Raw genomic sequence first — 25,849 nt, 5'->3', positions numbered from 1 at the left:
AGAAACACACTTTTTGGTGTCTTACTTCCTGCTTAGAATTTTTTATTATAATCTCTTTAATTACAAAATAATGCAATGTGGGTAATATCCATTCACAGATATACTGAAGTAAACATAGACTTTCCTTTATTTCTTATACAAGAACGATCGGCCAGTTAAAGAAGTCATCTATAATGTTTTTATTTTAATTATTATTATTTTTAATTTTATTTTATTTTACTTTTTAGCTTTTTAGGGCTGCACCCATGGCACATGGAAGTTCCCAGGCCAGGGGATGAATGGGAGCCACAGCTGCCCACCTACATCACAGCCACAGGATCAAAGTCACAATCACAACCTACACCACAGTTCAGGGCAATGCTGGATTGCCGATCCACTGAGCAAGGCGAGGGATCAAACTCAAATCTTCATGGATATTAATAGGATTTGTTTCTGCTGTGACACAATGGGAATTCCTATAATGTTTTTAAAATGAAAATAATGTATTTATGGAGATGGAGCAAAACATCTAGCTAATCATGTGCAGTTATCATTTGAAATTTATGAGTTGCCAGTTGTTGTGTATTAACAGACATTATTGCTTATGTATGTCCTTAGTTAAATTCTAATAGTAACATATATTTAAATATTCCTAGTATATACCAGTACATGCCAATACACTTTGCAACTACAACCAGCACATTGCATATACTCTACTGGTAAGGATGAGATATGTATGCAATACAGTCAATAGCTAGTAGCCCAAAATAAGAATTCATATGTATTCTAGATTATAATTTCTGATCTCTAAAATAAGCAATTCTATTTTTGCACCATACTTTTTATTCAATAAGTAATATTTTCTAATATATGTGATAAACTATAGAAATCAAGACCTGAAGATTGCATCTACCAAACCCAAACTGGGTTGGTAGATGCAAACTATTGCATCTGGAGTGAATAAGCAATGAGAACCTGCTGTATAGCACAGGCAACTATATCTAATCACTTGTGATGGAACACGATGGAGGATAATGTGAGAAAAAGAAATGTGTGTGTGTGTGTGTGTGTGTGTGTGTGTGTGTGTTTGTGTGTAACTGGGTCACTTTACTGTATAGCAGAAACTGACAGAACATTGTAAATCAACTAAAATAAAAAAATTTTTTTAAAGAACTTAAGACGTAAATAATGCATTTTTTGTCTAGTGCCATTAATTCTAAATACCAGTATCCTCAAATTTTAGGATCCAATCAAATGAAAATATAGTTTTAGTCAAAGGAATGCTAAGAATTACTGTAATAAGATGATACATTTCACAAAGCAAAAATTAGAAACAAATAGTAACTGTGAAACACATTTTTTTCTTTATTTTTTTAGGGCCACACCCACAACATATGGAGGTTCCCAAGCTAGGGGTCGAATTGGAGCTATGAAGCCAGCCTATGAGACAGCCACAGTAATGCCAGATCTGAGCCACATGTGCAACCTACACCACAGCTTATGGCAAAGCCAGATCTTTAAACCACTGAGCAATGCCAGGGGTCGAACCTGTGTCCTCATGGATACTAGTCAGATTCATTTCCACTGAGCCATGATGGTAACTACTATAAAAAACTTCTTGGTAACATCACTGGAAAGAATTATTGCACCTATCAGGGAAAGAACTGCTAGTGTTGATAAGTTTAAAAGAATAACAAAAGAATACACAATCAAGGACCCTGAAGAGTCAGGATAAAAGAAATATTCATATCCCCTCAACTATGAAAAAATTATCAATTTTATTCATAATAAGAGAAATGTAAATTGAAAGTACACAGAGATGCAATTTTTCACCTATTTGCAAAATTCCAAGTTTTACAATAATATTTTGGCATTGCTGTAGAAAAAAGTTACTCCCATACATCACTGAGAGAGGTAAACAGTAGTACAATTTTAACAAAATTATAATTTATTTTTTAATCAGAATCCCACTTCTGAAAAATCTCTCCCAAAGATATGTATGTACATGTATACTAAAGGATGTGGGTGCATGGGCACTCATTACATTACTGCATGTAATGAAACAAAAATAATAAAAATTAAAACACCAAGCATTAACAAACCTTCATTAAAATAACCATGGAAGAGGGTTTGCCAATGAAGATAGGGAAGTAAAGACCTCAAAAAATTCTCTCCTCCATGAAAGCAATGGTCAGTGAAATATTCTCGTGTGAATAATTTTAAATAATTACCACAACCATTAACATGACTATAATAGGTTAGAGTTCATGGAGCCCTTTCCAGTGAATTACTACATTTGATCATTACAATAGGCACTGAGAAAGAATCTGTGTAAATAAAGATAAAATAGTCCTAGAAGCTGCTTACAAAGCATTCACAGGCTGCCAGGTGAGGATGATATTTTAACCAGGGGCTTTAAATATTTTCTGTAAATGGTCATTAGTAAATTTTTTTAAACTATGTGGACCTTACTCTCCCTCATTCAATTCTGCCTTTGTAGCTGGAAAAAAGCCAAATATTATACATAAATGCAAGTATGGCTATATTCCAATAAAGCATTGCTTGTGGAAACTGAATTTGGGTTTCATTTCATTTACATGTGTCATAGAGTATTATCTAAAGCATTACTTTTAAAAATTTTTAGGGAGTTCTCTTGTGGCACAGCAGGTTAAGGATCTGGCATTTTCACTGCAGCAGCATGGGATGCTGAAAACAATAAAACATTAATCGAGGAAATTAAAGATTCAAATAAATGGAAAGATATCCCTGCTCCCAGTTTAGAAGAATTAATATTGTTAAGATGGCTATATTACCCAAAGCAATCTACAGAATTAATGTCAACCATATCAAATTACCCATGACATTTTTTACAGAACTAGAACAAATAATCTAAAATTTTATATGGAACCATAAAAGCAATCCTCAGGGGGGAAAAAAAGCAGGAAGTATGACTCTCGCAGACAATGTTACAAAGGTACATTAATCAAGACAGTTTGGTATTGGTACAAAAACAGACATATGGACAAGTGGAACAGAATTGAGAGACCAGACACCCTCAGTCAATTAATCTTCAACAAAGGAGTCAGGAATATAAAAGGGGAAAAGGACAGTATTTTCAGCAAGTGGTGATGGGAAAACTGGAGAGCTACATGTAAATCAATGTAACTAGAACACATCCTCACACAATGCACAAAAATAAACACAAAATGGTTTAAAGGCTTAAACATATGATAAGACACCGTAAAACTCCTGGAAGAGAACATAGGCAAAACATTCTCTGACATCAACCATACAAATGTTTTCTTAGGTCAGTCTCCCAAGGCAACAGAAATGAAACAAATATAAACAAATGGGATCTAATCAAACTTAGAAACCTTTTTTTTTTTCTGTCTTTTTGTTCTTTTAGGGCTGCACCCACAGCATATGGAGGTTCCCAGGCTAGGGGTCAAATTGGAGCTACAGTTGCCAGCCACAGCCACACCCACAGCAAAGTGGGATCCGAGCCACGTCTGTGACCTACATCACAGTTCATGGCAACACCAGATCCTTAACCCACTGAGAAAGGCCAGGGATTGAACCCACATCCTCATAGACACTAGTCAGGTTCATTAACCGCTGCACCATGATGGGAACTCCAGAAACTTAGAAGCTGTTCCATGACAAAGGAAACCACAAACAAACAAAACCCCCAAAGATAACCTACATAATGGGAGAAAATGCTTGCAAATGATGCAACTGACAAGGGCTTATTCTCCAAAATATACAAACAACTCACACAATTCAACACACAAAAGCAAACAAACAACCCAATCAAAAAATGGGCAGAGGACTCAAACAGATATTTCTTCAAAGAAGACATGAATGGCCAGCAGGCATATGAAAAAATTTTCAACATTGTGAATTATCAGAGAACTACAAATCAAAGCTACAATGAGGTACCACCTCACTCTGGTCAAAATGGCCATCATTAATAAGTCTACAAATAACAAATGCTGGAGAGGGTAGTGTCAAAAGGTACTATCCTACACTGTTGGTGAGAATGTAAATTGGTACAACCACTATGAAAAACAGTATGGAGGTTCCTCAGAAAATTATATATAGAACTAACTCACCAGGCATGCATCCAAACAAAACTTTCATTCAAAAAGATACATGCACTCCTATGTTCAAAGCAGCACTGTTTGCAATAGCCAAGACATGGAAATAACTTAAACGTCCATCTACAGATGAGCAGATTAAGAAGATGTGGTACATATACATAACAGAACACTACTGGGCCACAAAAAAGAATGAAATAATGCCATTTGCAGCAATATGGAGGCAGCTAGAGATTCTCATACTAAGTGAAGTATGTCAGGAAGAGAAAGACAAATATCATTATATAAGTTATATGTGGAATCTAAAATGTGGCACAAATGGACCTATCTACAGAACAAAAATACACACAGAAATGGAAAACAGACTTGTGATTGCCAAGGGGGAGGGGGAGGGAATGGGATGGATTGGAGTTTGGGGTTAGCAGAGGAAAACTCTTACATTTAGAATGGATAAGTAATGAGGTCCTGCTGTACAGCACAGGGAGCTATATCCAATCTCTAGTGATAAAACATGATAGAAGATAATATGAGAAAAATAATATATATATATATATATATATATATATATATATATATATATATATATGACTGGGCCACTTTGCTCTAGAATAGAAATTGATATATAACATTGTGAATCAACTACAATTTAATTGAAAAAATTAAAAATAAATAATAAAAATTTTAGGGAGTTCTCTTATGGCACAGTGGGTTAATAATCTGGGGTTGTCACTGCAGTGGCTTGGGTCACTTCTGTGGCACAGGTTTGGTCCTTGGTCCAGGAACTTCCACATGGTGTAGGTGTGGCCCAATAAATAAGTAAATAAATATTGAAAAAAATAATAGTTAAATTAAAAAAAAAAAAATTTTAGTATGAAGGCAATACCAAAATATGTAACTGGATGAATTTGGCTCACAGGCCTTTGTTTAACCCATAATCCAAACTATAAACCAAACTTTATAAATCACTTATAACTACTAAAAGAAAGGTCAAACAGTTTTTCTCAGTGTCATATGTCAGGATACAGAAATGCAGGGAATTAAAGAAACTTGACACTTGTAATATGGATAATTAGCAGAGAAGCCTTAAATCCAGCCCTGCCTAGTCATTATTATCTCATAGAGGTAATAAATCTAATCCAGTGCTAGATATGCTATATGGCCAGCATTTTAGGATATATGCATTATCTTATATAAAATCATATTCTTGGTTATAATGGGATTCATTAACACAGTTCAACTTTCAAAAAATTTAAAAAAAATAGACTAGATGGTTTATATTGGTTTTTACATGATTTTTGGAAAGGAGAGAAGGCTTTTTTTTAACTACAATGGTATTGCAATATAATTTGTTCCAGGAAGAAAGGGCTTAGCTGCTAACAAATATGTTATTATATCTTCTTTACTCTAATCTTTCAAGTTTTTAAAAAGATTATTAACAAATCTATGAGATAAATAAATGAGATCAATTCATACACTAGTTTTGATATTTGATCTTTCATGGCATTACATTCTGAAGAAACTTTATGGATTATCAATCATACATATCTGTATGTATGTATAAGTACATATACTTAATGTATATAATTATATCATGTGTATATATAATAAATATGTAATTGCATGTTATACTATATATAATTATGATAATGTATACATGGGATATACCTGACATATATATGTATATTTCTACTATTTACCATGAGAAATTGCCTTATGATCATGGCCTTAGCCTTCAAAAATCTCTTAGTAGTGAATAATATGTATTGACCAATGTCAAAAAAATAAATATTCTCATAATAAATGCAGTCATTGATTTAAAAATGTCTAGAGAATTATCATAAAAATATGAGTTAAAACACATCAAAATAGGCTCCAGCTCTTATCAAAATTGCAGATGATATTGATTTATAATATGAAATTCAATTACAGATATAGAAAATTACAATCAAGAGCTCAAGGATAATTTGAAATGAACTTACATAATAAATCCAAGAAAAATATTATTTTAATAACAGAGCTGCTTTATATGATTTTTATTTTCTGCTGACAAAATTCCTGCTGGCATTTCTGTGTACAAAGGGATCAGGGGGGTCATTTTCAGCACTTTGGAGGCATTCCCTCTTCGTGCTCATAATGACTGTAATGATTCTATCTTTCATTCAGGAACACTTTGAATATATAGGGCTGGTTCATTATAAATGTTTTTAGAGAGTGAAATATAAATTCCCTTCTTAATTAAAAATAATGGTACAGGAGTTCCCGTCGTGGCGCAGTGGTTAACGAATCCGACTAGGAACCATGATGTTGCGGGTTCCGTCCCTGCCCTTGCTCAGCGGGTTAACGATCCGGCGTTGCCCTGAGCTGTGGTGTAGGTTGCAGACGCGGCGGATCCTGCGTTGCTGTGGCTCTGGCGTAGGCCGGTGGCTACAGCTCCGATTCAACCCCTAGCCTGGGAACCTCCATATGCCGCGGGAGCGGCCCAAGAAATAGCAACAACAACAAAAACAACAACAACAACAACAACAAAAAAGACAAAAAGACAAAAAAAAATAATGGGACAAAATGGCATTACTTTAAGTCCATGTGTATTGTTGAGCTTTGCAGGGCTGTTTTTAAATTTTTTTACATATATGAATGTATTTATGCATGTATGCATGCAGGGGGTGAGGGATGAGGGGAACAAACCTGTATAATTAAGTTAGACTTGTTTATAAAGGCAGACGAGTACTGAGTAGAAAGACTATGACTGAGTGAGGCACCCAGTCCAGATAAAGATAAGAGGACCACATCTTTGGCTGTGACCCTTTAAATTTGCCTGTTAAGACTACAAACAGTAGAATGAATACCAATTTCCAAAGAACCTCCACAAATAAACAGGTTCACAGCCCCCACCACCTCCTGATGGCTAACAAGCTCTCAACCATATGTTCATTGGCACCAAAACCCAAAAATATTGCTTAACAACTAGTCAATGTTTTGAGGTTTCATATTTCACTAAAACTATGTGACCTACCCCCAAAATGAGAAGTTGTCTGATCTTTGCCTTCCCTTTCTAGCAAACTTTGTTTTGTTTTTTAGTTAAATTAAAACTGACAGGAAACACACATAACAAAATATTTAATAGTATACGTATTTTTTTTCCTTTTTGTGTATTCCCCAAAAGGGGGAAAAGGTTCCTTTTTTTCACCTTTTCACAAATTGAAAGGATTACTGAAACATGATTTTGAAGTTCATAATAAAAATAACTTCGGAATAATTCAATACATTATGTTTTTACTTTAGTATATTTATTTCCATGTATTTCATGGAATACTCTGCAGGGGGGAAAGTCTAGGATGAAGATGAGAGGTTTTGGTCTTGTTTTAATATGTATATATGAAAATAATAGAATTGTTCCAGATCTTTTTTGTGTCTCATATTCTGACTCTATAGCTGCTGCTTTGTGTAGAAAATACAGCTATCACCCAGTCCCTGTTGGATGAAGGGTGAACAGATGGTTTGTGCTCCTGTACTGCCCACACGTTAGGGAAGCTCCACAGCTTGGATGGAGATCTAATTTTTTTTTTTTTAGTACTAACAATGCTAAAGCAAAAATAAATAGGCAGGGAGAGAGAAGTCACTGAGCCTGCCATTAGGAAGATTCTGCTGCTGTGCTAGCTGCTTCTCCCAAAGGTCCTGAACAAACCTAAGCATGGCTGCTTCCAAGAGTAATTTATGAGAAGAAGGCTTCCCTACTTCCCCCTCTATTCTTAACCCTAGAGATTCGATGACACATGTTTAAAACCCCCCTAATCACTGAGCAAACACTTTCCGAAAGGGTTTGATGAGCCATTAGATTGTCTTCTCTACATTTGTGAGAGAAAGGGAAGTTGGTCTGAAGTTATGATCATTTTATCAACATCATTCTTTTGGGATTTTAACAAAACCTGTACATCCAGTGTATATTTAACCTATATTTAAACTATATCAACATCTTTATAGAAATTGATTTGGGAGATTGGAAAAACATTCATATGCTTTTAAAGGCTGACTTAAAATCAGATACTATCTCTGTAACAATTAACAGAAAAATATTAATGTCAAATGTTTTATTTTTAGCCTCATGTGCTATAGCAATAGATGGAAAAAAATTGTAAGTATCAATTTACTAGTAAATGGCATCATGGATTCCAATATACCTTCATGGTAATAAAGACAAAATTACCTAATTGTGTGTTTAATTAAGTGTTTCCATTTTACATGAGCGAACAGCAAGGGTAATATGATGGTAAAGAACATTCTAGTCTAGGGGAGTTCCCATTGTGGCTCAGTGAGTTAAGAACCCCACACAGTGTCTGTGAGAATGCAGGTTTGATCCCTGGCCTCACTCAGTGGGTTAAGGATCTGGCACTGCAGCAAGCTGTAGCATGGATCACAGATCTGACTCAGATCTGGTTTTGCTGCAGCTGTGGCATTGGCTGCAGCTGCAGCTCCAATTTGACCCCTAGCCTGGGAAATTCTGTATACCACGGATATGGCTGTAAAAAACCAAACAAACAAATAAACAAAGAACATTGTAGCTTAGTATTATTAACTGACAGAGATCTGACACAACTGATGAAGTTCATTTTTCAGAATTGCTATTTTTAAATGTTTAATAGAAGAAATAGCATTCTATAACATAATTCACTTTAAGTTCCATGTCCCTGCAAATCCAATTCCAACTCCACCCTCAACTCACCCCATAATTTCCCAGGAGAGGAAAAAATAAAATAATAAAAACTTACTTTTCCAACATATTGTGGATCTGGTCCCATATGTTCTTCTAAAACAAAGAACTGATTCCAAACCCATCCCCTTTTGGGACGGTGGTGGACTTCGGTTTCACCTTCAATGTGTTTGGTTTGGTTTCTCGTCCCCTTGATGGAGCTGTGGTGAGCAGTTCCATAACACCTCTGCACAAAACAGAGACACACTAGGACTGGACAGATGCAAGATGTGCTCGTAATTTTCATTGTAAGATAACTTTCCAGGTCACAGTTCTCCTTCTTTTCCTTGTTGGCTACAAATGCTTAGTGAGCATTCAAGAGAGAAGCCAAAGCATCTTTTGGAAGGACAGTCCAAAGTAAATTGTTTAGCGTGTCCATGATTTAACTGCCCATCAGGGAAAGGTTAGACTACATTTACATCCTGAAACACTTGAAGAATCAAAGCTGAAGTTGTTTGATTCTAAGTCTTCACAGTTGGTGAATAGGAACAACCATTTTCTACCTAATGGAAAGAGAGAAAATTATATACATTATAGACATGGGAGTTTTATGTATTTGCTCTGAATGGAAATTATACTTTTTGCAGTGTGATGCTGATAGGCAAACAATGCATGCAAGTTCTTTTGGAAATAAACACAAACATAAACATAATCATGTATAGGCTGCGACACTGCATTTTTACATGAACATACCTATCTGTAATTTTAGTTTTCAATTATATGCATGATTGAGGAAATATATATACATATATGTATATACATATACTCTTTGAAACAACAGAAATATAACCCTAGGGAGTGTTGAAATGCTCAAAAATTGACCATGAGTACATGCCTATTCCTGAGTTAATATGATCTATTAGAGACTCTATGCTAAGGGTAAGTTTATCTTGTTTCTGTTAGATGTGGTGCAGTTTACAATTTACTATGCATGTTGCACATAAATTACCTACTACATATGATTCACAGAACTTCAACAAAATACTCCTTGGGGTTCAAAATTTTCACAAACTGTTATAGCAATCAAGTAGGTATTTAATTTCTTTAGTGAGTAAAAAGAATAAAAAAAGCAGTGCCCTTGTGGCACAGTGGGTTAAGGATCCAGCATTGTCAGTACAGCAGCTTGGGTCAGTGATGTGATGTGGATTTGATCCCTGGCTGTGGCCAAAAAAAGAAACAAACAAACAAACAAACAAAATAAGATGGCTGAAAAAAATACATATATGCAATTGAAAGTTACTTCACTCTTGGGGATCAGATAGGCATAAATGAACATATCACGAATATGATATTAGTGGACTGAATCATAGCTTGTGTGGGTTTTAGTAGGCCTTCAAATAATGGTCTAGGATGTGCTCTTCACCTACAGGCAAGACAGAGATTCAGGCTTGGGAATGACACTACACATAGATCTACAGCTATGAAAAGAAAGGTATAAAGAAGGAAAGGATGATGGCAAAAAGAATGGGGGAGATGAGAATTATTTTGATTTTCAAATAAGAAACACTGAGCACTTGGATTTTGGTTTTAGTAGAACTGGAAAATAAAAGCAAAACTTGAGAAACATTTCTGCGAGACAAAATAGAATTTGGAAGATAAAAAGTTGAGTGATATTATTGAAAACACATAAAACTACATAGTAAATTTTGCTGTGTTTTTATTTGTGTGTTTCAGTATGCATTTGGAAAATATATATCTATATATATAGAGATATAGATTTGAGATTACAGCTATTCCACCTAGCAAAAAACATTAGATTCGTCATCTTCTCATTCCAAAATATTCACCCCTTCCACTCAGCACAAACCAAAATGTAGATCTAAATGAATTGCAAAGTGGTTGACATGAAAATATAAATGATCTTAAAAACTGAATATAAATAATTAGTGATAAAATAATTCTTTCATGCATGTGAGAAAAAAGTTTATTCTAAGTAAGGGATGAAAAGAAAATTGCAAATCCAGGGCAAGGTGCTTTTCTCTATCAGTATTTCTCTCCATAAATTAGGGTTAATAATAATTATTACTTTATCAGGAATGCAAGAATTATATTGGATTTCAATTGGGATTTTATTTTAATCATTTGACAAATATAAATTGAAACAATATTTTTGAATGTGACGATACAGTTTTGATTTAATGAAATTCAAATGAATCAAAGACTCTTCTAACATATAAAAAAGAGCAATACCGTTCTAGATCCAACATGATAAGAGCAAAGGAAAGAAAGAAAACAGATTTTCTATTTTTTGAGCAATTTATTTAGACTATGCATTTATGTGAAACATCTACTTTTAAGTCTTTTCTCATTTACTAAAATTTGTGACTTGAATAATTGCTTCTAATATTCTTTACAATTTAAAAATTACTCAGATCTTTTAAAACTTTTATTTTTAATTTATTAAAAGTTTCTTTATTTTCAAGTCACAGATTTCAAAAACGAGGCTTTTTCTTCTTAGAAGTCAAGCTGATGAATATATAGAAGGTGTTGTTATCTTAATACTTTCACACCATTTGGTGTGATTTTTAAATGAAATTAACATTTTTGCCCTTTATGCCAAGTTGTTTAACAAAGCATAATTCATGAGTGGAAGGTGAAGAAAGTGGCTTTTGTAATGCATTACTGATAATGTAGAATGAGTGTTTCCTTTAAATAATGATCTTGCATGGCATCTCCAAAATACATAAATACATTTTATTCTACCTAAGCACTATACGTTTATGAATCTCTATTATGACAATTATGAAACGTGTTAAGGCTCAGTGAAATAAAAGAGAAAATATACACATCACTACTGTACTTTTGAAAGTAATTTCATTTACTACATAATGAGAAAACAAATCCAAATGTGAAAATTATCTGCCCTATTTCAAGAAATCCATCCCTGTATAGCTTAGAATTTTAAAAATAAAATTAATCACTGGTTGAGAATAACACAATAGAAATATGTTGTTGGCATTTGCTATTTTTTTTTACTAAGCAATATTCAAGAACTTTCCTGCTTTCCTGGAATATTCTGTATATGAATTATAATAAACAGAGGCCTAAGTTTCACTTGGACCACCTAGGGACCAGATACTTTCTTCCTCAAACCATTAATTAGAACTTGCACCAATGACATATACATATTAATTATACATTCTGATACCCTAGAGTAGATGATGGATGGTTGGGGGGAAAGATGAGACATTTTGCACAGCAGTGGTAAGGGTCTTAACATCCAGGACAGAATTCAGTGACAGCTGAGTGAATTGAGGGTGACTTTAGCCATTGTTTCAAAGTTAATTAACATTGTTTCTTACTGCCTAACTTCTATCTGCTCCTACTTCTTGCCAAACCTGATTTTTAAGGTCCCTGACCAATTCTGATGGCTGTATAATATCCATCCATTAAGTTTACTTGTTGCATTCCATAGCTAAGCTAGTCTTCTGCTGTTTAAAAAAAAAAAAAAACCTTGTGATTAAAAATTAAGCATTATCATAATACTCTAAAAAAATAAGTAGTTTCCAAATAATGCATTGCATACACTAATGTGCAACACAAACCACTCTCCCCACCTTAGTACTTAATTAAAATGATTCAATGTTTCTTTGAAAGACTAGTTCCCTTGCTTCTATAAATACCCCTCTTCTGTAAAAGAGTTAAAAACATGGTATGAGTCAAGAGACTTGACCTCAAATGTTCATTTTTTAGAAAACTATCACATTTTATGAAGATTGTATTATCTGAGAAATTTTTCATTGAATAACCTGTACATTCAGTTGATCGCCTGAATTTATGATTTAATAGCTGTGTATCAATTATAAACAATTTTTCTTATGCTGACTTAGGTGAACATCACTCAAGATTCAATAATTAGCCATTTATACATTGAAGTATAGTCACTCCTTCAAAGAGCTCTGAGCAAACACCATCATCAAAGAAAAATATTGTCTCACTTACTCCAAATGTATTGCTTGTAACTTGGGCCTTTGACTGGATTTTCTTTCCAACTCATTCTTAATTTATAAACCTGGGAATACAAAAAAGTCTAGAGAATGCCTTCTGTTTGCTTTTTTAAAAAGAATATTTCTTTGATCTTTTTCTTATTGTGAAATGCCTTTGGAAAAAATACTCTATCAACTTTATGAATGTATCTTCCCATTCTTTATGCATGGGGTTCTGCAAGATAGTATTTTGCATGCTTAGAATTGGAGTTCCCACTGTGGCTCAGTGACTTAAGAACACAACGTAGTATCTGTGAGGATACTGGTTTGTTTCCTAGCCTCACTCAGTGGGTTAAAGCTCCAGCATTGCTGCAAGCTGTGGCCTAGGTCACAGATGCAGCTCAGATCCAGTGAGTGTTGCTGTGGCTGTGGCATAGGTCTTGGCTGCAGTTCTGATTTGACCCCTAACCTGAGCACTTCAATAAGCCACAGGTGCAACCTTAAAAAAAAAGCCTAGAATTAAAATTGCTACCAAAACTTTAGCATTATGTATTACTGGTAGGGATTTATCTGACTTTGCATAGAACAAGGTTAGGTTAAATGGAAAAATGTCCAAAGAAGATAAAGTATGATGCAAAGTTATATTTTTGGAAATTAAGTTCATTTTAGCTACATATGGATGTCTTGAGTGGAGAAATACACATTGGTGGTAGGGGGATGCCCAGTATACAGAAGGGGTTCTTCCCAACTATTGAACCTGTAAATGTTTAAGATGAGAGGCTGTTCTTCAAGAGAGCATGATGTACTTTGAAAATGATTTAACTTAACTTTTCCATGATAAATTATTAAAATCCATCATACTGTCAGGCAGATTTAAATATAAAGAAATTTATATTTATATTTGAATTCTGAGGTACTTATATAAAGTAAAAGTCACAACTACTGGACAAAGACATTTTTCAGTTTAATAAAAAAATTATTACTGAATGTATATATGTATGTGTATATCTATATGTGTATGTATGCATATATTTACCTATTTTCAGGATGCTGTGTTCTAAAACAAAGTTATCATTTGGGATGTGTTTATGGGCATAAACACCTATTGCTAACAAGATGTGAACCCTGGAATTATAGTGTCCATCATTTTCAGATTCAGTGATAAATAATATCAGTATCATTTTCTTATTCTAAGTCTAGTCCTCATTCAATTTCCAATGATACTGGCTTCTGAATTCTGGCTTTACCTTCCTGTCCTTTATTCTCCAATTTTACTATTTTTTGATGTTAGTATTTTATTCTTCCTTAATTTATAATTTATCTGATTAATAATTAATTTTGCTCTTCTCTATCAGTGCCAATTGAATACTATATTTGGGTTACAGCTAAGGAATCATGAATTTTGGAATCCCCTGTCTTATATGAGGTCTGCTGACAGCACTCTTCAACCCTTTTCCTAGAAAAAGACATTATGTCTATAATCCTGTCAGGAAACAAACCTACCCTCTTCCCCCAAAGGTGGTTGTATAAGCACCCTTGAAAAGAGATACAACCACCTTTGGGGGTGAAGAGCAGTGTCAGCAGACCTCATATAAGACAGGGGATTCCAAAATTCATGATTCCTTAGCTGTGACCCAAATATACTATGTGCGTGGTATATTCATGGGTTTCTTCCTGCTTCCCCCCGACCCCCGGCACACGAGGAGCAAGGGACAGTTGAGTTGCCTGCTGTGCTATGGATCATCAAACCCCTGATCCAGAGTTTCCTATCTTCTGCCAGCATCTATGAAACTGAGCAATCTAACTTATTGACTTGAAAGTAAAGTAAAATCTCAAATTCTTCACTTGAAGTCTGGATATCATATTGGAGTGTAATGGCTTCCTCCCCTGAATTACTGTAAAATGTATCTAGTTTTTTGTTACTTTTGCAGACAAGCATTCTAATTTTTTACCTAGGTGCTATTTAATTTTTCCTTTGTGTCAGATTTTTCAGAGTTCTCACACCATGTCTGATGTATTTTCCATCTCCTTTATTAGCTAGTGAGGTACCTTTCATATTGCAGGCAATAAGTAATTATTTGTTGAATGAAGGGATGCATGCATGAGAAACAGACAAATTAATTCAGGGTTTGTGCAGCAAAAGAGGTATTAAAATATCAAGTTTCAACTTAGAGCATTTAATTGTAAGAATATATTACAAAAAAAAGCCATTTTAAAAGCATGCTTTGATGTGGTTAACATTATACTTTGTTTTTTACTTAAAAGCCTGTCACAATCAAAGAAGTATAATTACTGGATAACAAAATTACATTTTGTCAATAAAATCCTGCTTTCTCACTGAGTTCATTTTAACACAGAGGGAATTAGGGAAGCCATTCAAATACTGAGCCAAATGTGCATAAGCAAACTTTGCAAAGGCATTTGCTATATGCTATTATGAATAATATTTTATTCATTATACATAGACCAAAATATGTACATGAATATTCCTACTACATTGGCTAGTATATACGGAATTCTATATATCTATAATTATATATGTGAATATATATATATATATATATGGAATAAAACAGAATATTCACATTGTCACTATTCTTCTATCTCAAGATATATTCCACTATTTTTAGATTAATGCAGGCATGCTTATGCAAATTTTTATTTTAATGGTACATATATTCCTGAAATTACACATAGAAATTGGAGGAGCAATGTCCTGAAGTATAGACATATGAAAGATTATATTCATCATATGGTTCTATTTGGCTGCAACAGCTAATATCATAGAATTACTCTCAATTTCTACGTTGTTCATTCTACTCTTCATAGTGCCCAGTGAACATTATTCAAAAAATTAGAAAATTAAAATGGTAAAAGAAAATGATGATATCAGGTGCAATGTTTTCTTCCTTATTTACATTTGTCAGAGTGATGAATATTTTGAATTTCTTCAATGTCTTCCAAAAGAATTTCTACCTATCAGAGTATTTTTGTGTATTATGTTACTGGGGTGTGTGTGTGTGTGTGTGTGTGTGTGTGTGTGTGTGTGTGTGTTTCACTTGGTAGGATTTCATAAAATTAACTTTAAAATGATTATTTGGTTTGTTAAAGTATGAGAAAATACTAAAGGAGTCCTACTGACGTAGACACTCTTAGTGATCTCGCCATCTTATGCCAAACATAAGTCTCTGTCCCTTACTTCCCCAGAATAAAAATGACACTTTACACTTCCTAACCTCACTTGTAGCTGAGTATGGTCCAATTCCTAAATTCTAGCCAATGGACTATAAGCAGAAATACTGTTTGTAAACTTTCTGGAAAGTTTCCATAGAAGACTGTTGGCATTTGTCTGGTCTTATTTTTCTCCTTCCTCCATCCTGCCACTAGAACCTAAATGTGATGGCTAGAGCTGCCTTTTGGACTCTGAGAATGAGAGTCACATCCTGGAGACAGAGGAACTGAGTCACTTTCTCCCAGGAAACACTGTAGAGAAGAGGTGCCATAGGAGCCTGGGGCTGCCTTTCAGAGTTGGTTAAGAAAGAAAGTATTTCAGTTTCTGTAAAGCCATAGCTATTTCATTTTTCTGTAACTGGGGACTGAACTTAACCTTTATTTATCAAGACTTGAGCTGAAACAGTATCTTCTTCATGGCTTTGGATGCGAGGGAGAGTTGGTGAAATAAAATACAGAAGAAGGAAAGAAAGGAGAGGAAAATCAGAATAAAAACATGGGGAGGTGATGGATGAGAGTCAGTCTAAATTCCAGAAGACTTAGTTTTGGTGACCATCTTCACTGCAGCTTTTTATAACCAATAGGAAAGTGTGCAGGTCAAGCTTTTCTATCTCTTTTTCCTCTGCAGTCAGAAGCCATGTCTTAAAGCAATACAGCCAGCTGGAGTGACAATGAACTGAAAGAAAGGGTAGGCGGAGGGATGACTCAGGGACCCCATCCCAGCTGCTCCCAGGGGCCAGAGGCCAGGGACAGACTTGGGAGGGGCCTGGGTGTAGGGGAAGGAAGGAAAGGCCACCCACCAAAATAAACAGGCAGAATAAAACATTTATAGGAAGCATCTGGCTGAACTGAAAAGGATCTAGGGGAAATGTGAAGCCCACATTTTTCTTTTCTAAAAATTTCCTCAATTCAGGGGGCATTGGCCTCCTGAGGTGAACTGAGCAGGACCTGGCCCACCAGACACTCCTCTATTGTGGAGTACATGATGCACTGGGGGCGAGAAGAAATGAACAGCAAGGGATGTTCCCTCACTGGAATCAGTCCCCAGTCCAGCTCCTGGATGCTGGGGATCTTGCAAAAAATGGGGACTGGAATGGGTTGGGGCAGAGATGAGGCTAGAAAGCCACTGGGATCCTCATCCTCTAAGTGGCCTTGCCCACAGCACCTTGCTGTGGCACCTGCAAATTTTCAGGGCTGGTCCAAGGTGGATAACAGGCTGCTTAACGTAGCTACGCTCTGCATGGGCAGCAAAGACTTGACATCGAGATCCTGCTCTTGGGAAGCTATGGCCTGCTCAGAGAAGCCAGCCTCAGTGAAGTTCTCTACTGCATTTGTCACTGTTCACCCCAACAGGATAAGCCAGCTTCTTCTACCCAGAAGGCCAACCAAGGGGGTCCATCCCCCAAGCAGCATTGGTTTTCCATGCACTCTCACTCACTCTGGCTTGCTCCCGCCCCAAAGAGAAGAGGTGACATTTATCTGAAAGATCTCCCTCAATACCTCTCTCTTTGAAATCTGCCATTTGGCTGTATATATCATCTCCTCAACACCACCCCCCCCCCAAACCCTCATTTAAAATTCCTTCTTTTTTTTTTATCACCTGTGGCTAGAATTTAAAAAACTCTCACAGGGAAGTTATGACTTCCGTATTTGGTGCCTTTCCACTTCCCCTGTCATCTGTAGTGTCTGCCCAGGAGACTGCACTACCCATTCATATTTTTTCACACTCATTGTTTCCTGACTATGCTGCACTCTGGCGAGCCTTTATGCCTCTCTACACGCTGTTTCTTTTAAATGAAAATCCCATTATTCTGTTTTAATAACGAGCAAATCACCAGTTCCCCATGTGAGTTTTCTGAGATTGTCATTCTATTCCCAAGGTCCTCTAGTCTCTCAACTGTCCTGAAGGATTTCAGAAACCACTACCCCAACTATGCCACTCTGGTGTACACATTATTTTAAGTTAAAGGCACTTGAAAAACATCAGACGACTTTCTTAAAAGCAGATCAAACTCCCATATCAGAAATTGCCTTATTCTAGAAGGAAAGAAACATTCGCACCAAAGATTGGAAGTGGAGACAAAGAGAAATCTGTACAAAGAAATCTTGCAAAATCAACTCTTATCTTTCTAGTCACTTCTCTACCTAATTAACTAAGTAGCCCAAGCTCCCTGGCCGTGTCGCTTTTTTACAACCTGCTACACATTGTCCAACTCGGTACAGAAACACCTGGCTCAAAATGCTTCTTTGGTTTATTCTTTGGGTTGTGTACAATATACGACATGGATCCCCATGTTACATAAAACTTTAATTAAATAAATATGTATTCTTTTCTCTTGTTAATTGGTTTTATTATAAGAGCCCCAGTCAGGTATCTAAACAGTAAAATATTGCTTTTATTCCCCTACAGTCAGGTCTATCACATGACTTGTGCATTTCCTTGTCTGTCTTCCAAATTAGACTACAACTTCCTGCCAGAATTTAACTGTAATCTGTGTATTCTTAATGATTAGCATAATCTGGGGTATGTAGTCAAGGCTCAAAGTAGTGAGCAAACAAAACTAGGTTTGTGCCTGTGTCAGTTTTGAGTATCCCATTTTTTAGTCATGTGACCTAGCCAATTTTTCTCATATGTAAAATAGGTCTGATCATCTCATGAAAGCTCTCTAAGAATTAATCAGATTTATGTATAGTCAAGTGTACCTGGATGATTCATTCAAAATATACCAGCACTGCTGGAAAATAAATTGTCCTTTAAAATAAGAGTAGCATAATCCTTACATGAAATTATATATGCAATCTGCATGCATTATTGGAATTATTTTCCATGATCCCTAATTATAATTTGGATTTTATATTTTTTGAAAAGAAAAATAAAAGACAACATACTTGCATGGATGTCTTGGTAATGAATATTTAATACTTGTATACCTTTTCTTAAGGCTCTGGTTTTCTATCCATAGAATGTACAGTATATGTGTAATTTTAAAAGTTTCCTATATGTTCTGAAAAAGTTTTTGAAAACACACATTTTAGAAAATAACTACATAAATGCTTCAAATTGATGCCTACCCAAAAAAGATACTTAGTGGTGGGTTTAATAAACCTACAATGGAAAGAATTTAGCTTTTATCTAATATATTTTTTCAACATTTTCATAGTAAACTGGCTTATCTTTTCCCATAAAAAGAAGGAATCTGATTCTCCCTCATTTGGAATATTTTAGTTTCTTTAACTTATATTGGAAGCTTGTTGGCTTAATGAAAATATAATATGCTACATCTTGATTCCTTTTGGTTAGAAAATAAATTGTTAAATTTTTTAGCATGCCATATATATGCCAAAATTTCATGTTGTCACACCAACTTTGAATTGAAACTGTTACAGATACTTTGCTGAGAAAATATAAAACTCCAATCTCTAACCTTAAATGATTTGCAATGTTTCCTTTACCTATTGCATACCATGAACCATTTTATGCATACAATTTTTTAATTACACCCCTTTTGTCAATTTTCACAACCTACACAAACTGCTTAACAGATCTAGAACACATTTTATAATAAGATTTTAAAAACAAGATGGATATCCACTTCATTTCTCAAATACTTGGACCAGAGTAGGAATAGAGAAATACATTTTAAGGAATTTCTGAACCATCTAATAACAAACCTAAACTTAATCTACCACATAGTTGAAAATAATAGCCTAAGTGCTCTAAACTGCAATTGAGATTTTCAAGGAAAACTGTATTTTTATACGGTCTGATAATTTATAATATATTCAATAATGCCAATATGAGCCAAATTATTACAGATCCAATGTTGCAGGCAAATGCTGCCTCTGTTTTGTATTCGATAAAATTTTTTTAAAAATTCCACTACATGGAAATTACTGCACTGTGGCTTTACAGGATATCAAGATTTAAAAAAATGGAAGTGAAGGCAGCCCATAAAGAAACCATAGTTGATAAGAGAATTAGAACATATATAACTCAAATTCCACATTGCTGTAAAAGACCTGCATACTAAGTTATAGTGTATAAGTGCATTCTTATTCTTTATTATTTGATTTTCACAGAAATCCTGTGAGGTAACAGAGAAGTGATAACATATTTTTAAATGTTTGAATAATGTACACAAAAAGTTGAGATGAGAAACAGCATCCTTCATACTTCAAAGAGTTAAATTTTAGAAGAGGATGCCATTTCATGTTGTTTTCAAGGGTTTCACTGAAGGATTTTAATTTCAAATGCTAAATTAATCAGTTATTTATTTAACATTTAGCAAAGATTTATTGAGCATCTATTATGAGCCAGCTACTGCTCTAATGCTGGAGGCAACAGATTAACTAAAAAATGAATGTCTTTATTATTATGTTAATTACTGTATTACGTGTAAAGAATAAACAAAATATACAAATAGTTTTTAGGTATAAATATATACTCTGGCAGGAAAACCAAATGAAAAACAACAGAGTGTTTTCACTTACATGTGGAATCTAAAAAAAAGACAAAAATGAACTTATTTGTAGAACAGAAATAGACACACGGACTTTGAAAACTTATGGGTTCAAAGGGAACAGGTTGGTGGAGGGAAGTGACTTGGGGTTTGGGACTGGCATACACACACTGAGGTATATGGAATGACCGGCCAATGGGGACCTGCTGTATAGCACAGAGAACTCTACCCAATATTCTGAGATAATCTATGTGGGGAAAGAATCTGAAAGAGAATGGATGTGTACATGTATAGCTGAATCACTGTTGTACAGCAGAAATTATCACAGCCTTGTAAATAAACTATATTTCAATATGACTAAAAAATGAAAAAAATAAATAAAGGCGAGTGAAGTTAGGGAAATTCAAAATGAGTGGTCAGTCCTCTTCTGTGGGACTGATATTTGAGAAGAGGCCTGAAACAAAAAGAAACAAATGTGGAGATGTGGGGAAAAATCATCCCAGACAGAGAAAACAGTGGCCATTAAGGTCCTTTGTTCAATGTGAGCTTATAATGCACAAAAAAATGAAACCCAGCTGTACTCAAAGGTAGTGGATCTGAGACTGGGAAGGGGTGAGCCACAGCATCAGAGACTAACAGAAGAACGAACACCAGGAGCCTTTGAGATATTGAATTTTTTTTCTTTTCCTGAGGCAAAATAGCCCTGTGGTTAAGAACATGTGGCTTATTATACTATTATTGTAAAACATACATAGATGAGCTCTCCCTCTTAATAAATGTAAGCCATACAGTGTCATTCCATTTAAGTACAGTGTTGTACAGTTTCCCAGAATTGTTTTCATAGATCCCTTTGTTAGTATGGACATTTTAACAATATTAAGTCTTCCAGTGTGTGAACGTGGCATGTTTTTCCAATTTGTGTCTATTTTATTTCAGTAGCGTTTTATAGATTTTAAGGTAGAAATAGTTCATCTCTTTGGTTAAACTCATTCCTAAGTATTTTATTTCTTTTGATGCTGTTGTAAATGAGACTTTTTTCTTAATTCCCTTTCCAGATTGCTCCTTGTTAGTATACAGCACTATAACTAATATTTGTAGGTTGACTTTGTATTTTTCTACTGTTGAATTTGTTTATTAATTCTAACAAGTTGTTATTTTGTTGGTGGTGGTGGTGGAATCTTTAGGTTTTTCTATATGTGAGATCATGTCACCTGTGATTAGAGATAATTTTATTTTTTCCTTTACAATTTGGGTGCCTTATTCTTTTTCTTGCTTAGTTGCTCTGTCTAGGACTTTCAGTACTAAGTTGAATAGCCACTGTGAGAGTGGAGATTATTGTGGGTCCAGTCAGCTTTCTAAGGCAGAAGACAGATGCCAGGCTCTTGAGTAGTACACTAAGAAATTTAGAACTATAAACATCTGGTCCAGTGTTTTCCATCCTTCTCTAGGGAGAACCTGGGAGCTTAGAGTTTCCTCCCAAGTGCATGGTGCTATTCTAGGAGGAGGGATTATGGTGAAAGGGTACCACAGATTTTCCTACTGACCTTGATATATCTTGTTTTATACCTTCTTGGGGTGTCTGAGCCTCGTTAACAGTTCTAAACTTCTCATAATAGAAGTTTTCTGTCTATTGTTGAACCAATGTCTTCATAAGAAGGAGGAAGATCTGGGGCTTCCTATTTTGCCATCTTGCTGATGTCCCTCAGGACATTTGATTTTTTGCTAATTGAAATAAATAAATAATGGAAATTTTTGAGGAGTGTATAACATAAAATGATTTAAAAGAACATTTAAGTATTTGTGGGGAGAATGGAATATGGGAGACCAAGAGGATTAAATAAAAAACAGATTTGAAGCCTACTTTAGAGGTTCAGGTTAAAGATGATGGTAGTTAAAAATTAAGGACTAGCATGGGAGGGCAGATAGTTAGCTAGATAGATATGCAGACAGGCAGATAGATAGACAAAGCTAAGACTATGTATTAGACTTTATGATGGCTGGATTAGAAGACAAAGTTCAAAAAGAATTAAAACAGAGCATAACAAAGGAGGAATGAAGTGTTTTGTCTTTAAACCTGAAAAGTGTGCTACCTATGAAGCATCTGAAAGATGTTGAGGGGCAGCCGACTAAAACTAATATGCAGCTCAGTGAAGAGATAAAGGTATTAACATGAGAGGTAGCAGGATACTAAAGTAAGTTAAAGCCATGTTGGAAGAAATTTAAGTAGGTAAAGGTATAGGACATAGGGCTCAGTACTGGGCATTCAGTATTTAGAGTTAAAAGCAGATGATCAGAAGCCTGTGTAAGAAAAAGAAGAAATATGCAGCGTGATGGTAGTGGTGGTAGGGGGCAGGCAGGATGCCATGGAAGCCTAGAGAACAAAGGATTTTAGGCAGGGAATAATTACGGAACTGAATAAAACACTATTTTTATTTATATAAGACCCAGAAACATCAACCTAACTTAACACTGAATTTATGTTAACATTTATAGAATGAAGTGCAGGCATTAGCATCTCAAACATATATACTGCATGCTATATAACAGACTATATATTAAAACCATTACTCCATTTAATTAAACTGTTTGCTAATCATTTTCTACTTGAAGATACTAAGACTCACAGCACTGCTTCAGAGATGAGATTTGAAGCCAGTTCTATTTGAGTCCAATGTCTTTCTCTAACACTGGATTTTAATAGAAATAGATTGAATCATTATGCTTCTGTCTTTTTGCCATTGGTCCTTGAGATGAGAAAATTTCAAAGCTTCAGTTCCCTGGCTGTTGAATGAGTAAGATAGTAGTTCCTATCCCATAAACTGTAGTTAGTACTTTACAAGCCAAAAGAAGATAAAGTATTGAGAACTCTTAATTCATAATAAGCGCTTGAAATGTGTTAGCCAGTAACGATGTTCTTTTTTGTTATATAGATAATTCACTTAAGCATTTGACTTATATTTATTTTTATCACATGTTACTTTTTCTATCCACAAAATTTAAATATAAAGTGAGTCAATTTTATATTGAGTATACTGCCCTAAAATTAAAAAGTAAATGTATGCACTATGATAATCAATTACACATAATGTTTGGGATAAATGTGAGTTTTCTCACACAACACCACTATGGGTATTTCTACCAACTTAGAAAAATGAAATACACATTTAAATGTATTCTAATAACTTCGCTAACATAAGGAGCTTGTGATTTAAATGAATCTGATTTTCCTACTCTTGCAAATGAGGATAGACACTAGGAAGAACTTCTGTAAAGGTGTGCTGCTTAAAACGGTAGGAATTTTTTCTTTTGAGATATTAGTTTATGGTAAATAAAAAGGACACAGGGAAATTGTAGAAGACTTTCATTGTCTAATTTGTTATCATTCTCTCAGACCTTTATGAGTAAATTAAACCTAATATTTTCCAGGCTTTATTAAATTGTGAGATTTTAATAGAATGAGACACATTAAATATATTTTTAAAGTGAGCTTAGAAAGTAAAGGGTTTTACTTTTACCATCTAAAATCTCAGAGTTTTTATTTGTCATTTGGTACTCATATCTCCAGGTACTGCATTTTCCTATACATGTTATTTTATAGCTTTTAGCAATTAGAGAATTAAGTAGGTAATATGTGTGCATAATAAAATCATTCAAGAGACTAAATATAAGGAAGGGTCTCCTGATTGTAATAAAGTCCGTGTGGACACTCCAGTTAATTCTTTTTGGCTACTAAAATATGACTTTGTTGAACCAAGATGAAAACAAAACTGCAAAACTGTATAATGTCCTCCAGAGTATTATTAGATAACTTGTTGATATTTTTACATGGGGAATTTCCACATTGTTAGTATAATCACAGTTTTGTGGCCCTACAAAAATAAAGGGTTTTTAAGATGATATATCTTTATTGGGAATATTGAGAAAGCCCACTTACATCCATGTTCCAAATAATTAAAAGCATAATCTCTAGGTCTAGATTTTTATGCTGGAGACATTTATTATGATGATGACTTTATTATTTGTACTTACTATAAAAGTGTTACCTTTTCATGGTAAGAACATTTAAAAAAAAAAGAATGGGGTATAAAAAGAAAAGAAAAAGAAAAAGAAAAACAAGCAAAAAAAAATCTTTTTCTTCACTTGTCTACATTCTACTTTCCATATACAAAAATTAACATCCATACATAATCCTGAAGATAAATCATAATAACTAATAGCTATCACAATAGAGGATAAGTGAAAGAAAACGCAAGTGATATTTTTATGCTGCATGATGTTATATTAATATTTTGTAATTGCATCTGATGTTTACTATAGACGTACCATTATTTTTAACTACCACATATCACAATTTGAAGAATGTATGTTAATTTAAATATTATCTTATAATGAACATACATTGTACCCTTGAAAAATATACACTCTTACAATTCACTAGATAACAATCCTGTTTGTTTCAAAACAGTTAAAACCTTCAAGTGAAAGCCAGATATTTAGTTCATCAGTTGATAGAATATTCTATGTTACATGATTTTTTTTAAAGCCGTCAGTTTATGCAATGTGTCTTTATTAGTGTGGTTTTGTACATGTAGATAACTAAGCTCATTTAAGATATGGTTAAATAGGAAAAGTAAGATTGTTCATACTTTTTCACCCACATTAATATTAGCTCTGTAAATCATCAGAATAGAGAGCAAATCTTCAGGACACAACTTGTCCTTAGAGAAACTATCTGGATTAGCCAGTTGGCCAACTTGGAAAGCAAGGGCTTTAGAGTCAGGCTGTTCTGAATTTGAGTCCTGTCTCTGCCACTCATTATTAGTAAACTGGGTCACCTAAGCCAACTAAATTTTCACTAGGTTCTGATTCACATGCTTGAAATGAGCAAAAAAATATACAATATGAATAATAAAATTATTACATGAGATCATATCTCCAAGAAGCAAGCATGAATCAATCTCTCAAGTGTAATTGGTAATAACATCATTATCATTATTGCCAGGAAAACAATTACCATTCTATTGACTTCCTTTGGGGAGGGTGACCAGTTGTAAAACATCTGCCTGCAGGGCTGGACCATGTGGATTCACATGTGAGCACACGTGTTCCTAAAGTTCTGTTTCACATCTGCTCTAATAGCTCTACTGAAACATGTATTTCTATTTCTCTATTTATCTATATGAGAATTCAACCTTTTGGTATTACTGAGTTCATGCTTGGGAGGAGAGAGTGAGAGAGAAGAACTCACTAGTGTTTACTTATATAAAGATGGTAATCATATCAGATCACTACCTCATGACCTCATTTAACTTTAATTACTTCTGCAGAGCACCCAGCTCCTCATACAGCCACACTGAGGCCTAGGGCTTCAACATATAAATTTTAGGAAACACTAACCTTCACTCCTTT

At 34.6% G+C, this 25,849-nt stretch overlaps 1 protein-coding gene across 4 annotated transcripts in view; it reads right to left on the bottom strand.

The window, feature by feature from the left end:
• The window catches only part of CDH18 (cadherin 18), a 721,675-nt gene that overhangs the window by 333,606 nt on the left and 362,220 nt on the right, over positions 1-25,849 (bottom strand). For all 4 annotated transcript variants that reach the window (XM_047767725.1, XM_047767734.1, XM_047767743.1 and 1 more), the window contains exon 2: positions 8,843-9,326. In XM_047767725.1, coding sequence (XP_047623681.1) covers positions 8,843-9,070 — 228 coding nt within the window. In that variant the 5' untranslated portion in view covers positions 9,071-9,326. The remainder of the gene's footprint in view (positions 1-8,842; positions 9,327-25,849) is intronic.

This window comes from Phacochoerus africanus, chromosome 1 (genome assembly GCF_016906955.1).
Source record: "Phacochoerus africanus isolate WHEZ1 chromosome 1, ROS_Pafr_v1, whole genome shotgun sequence".
NCBI classification, from domain to species: domain Eukaryota; kingdom Metazoa; phylum Chordata; class Mammalia; order Artiodactyla; family Suidae; genus Phacochoerus; species Phacochoerus africanus.
Note: the sequence above shows the minus strand (reverse complement) of the source record. Positions and strands in the feature narration are given on the sequence as shown.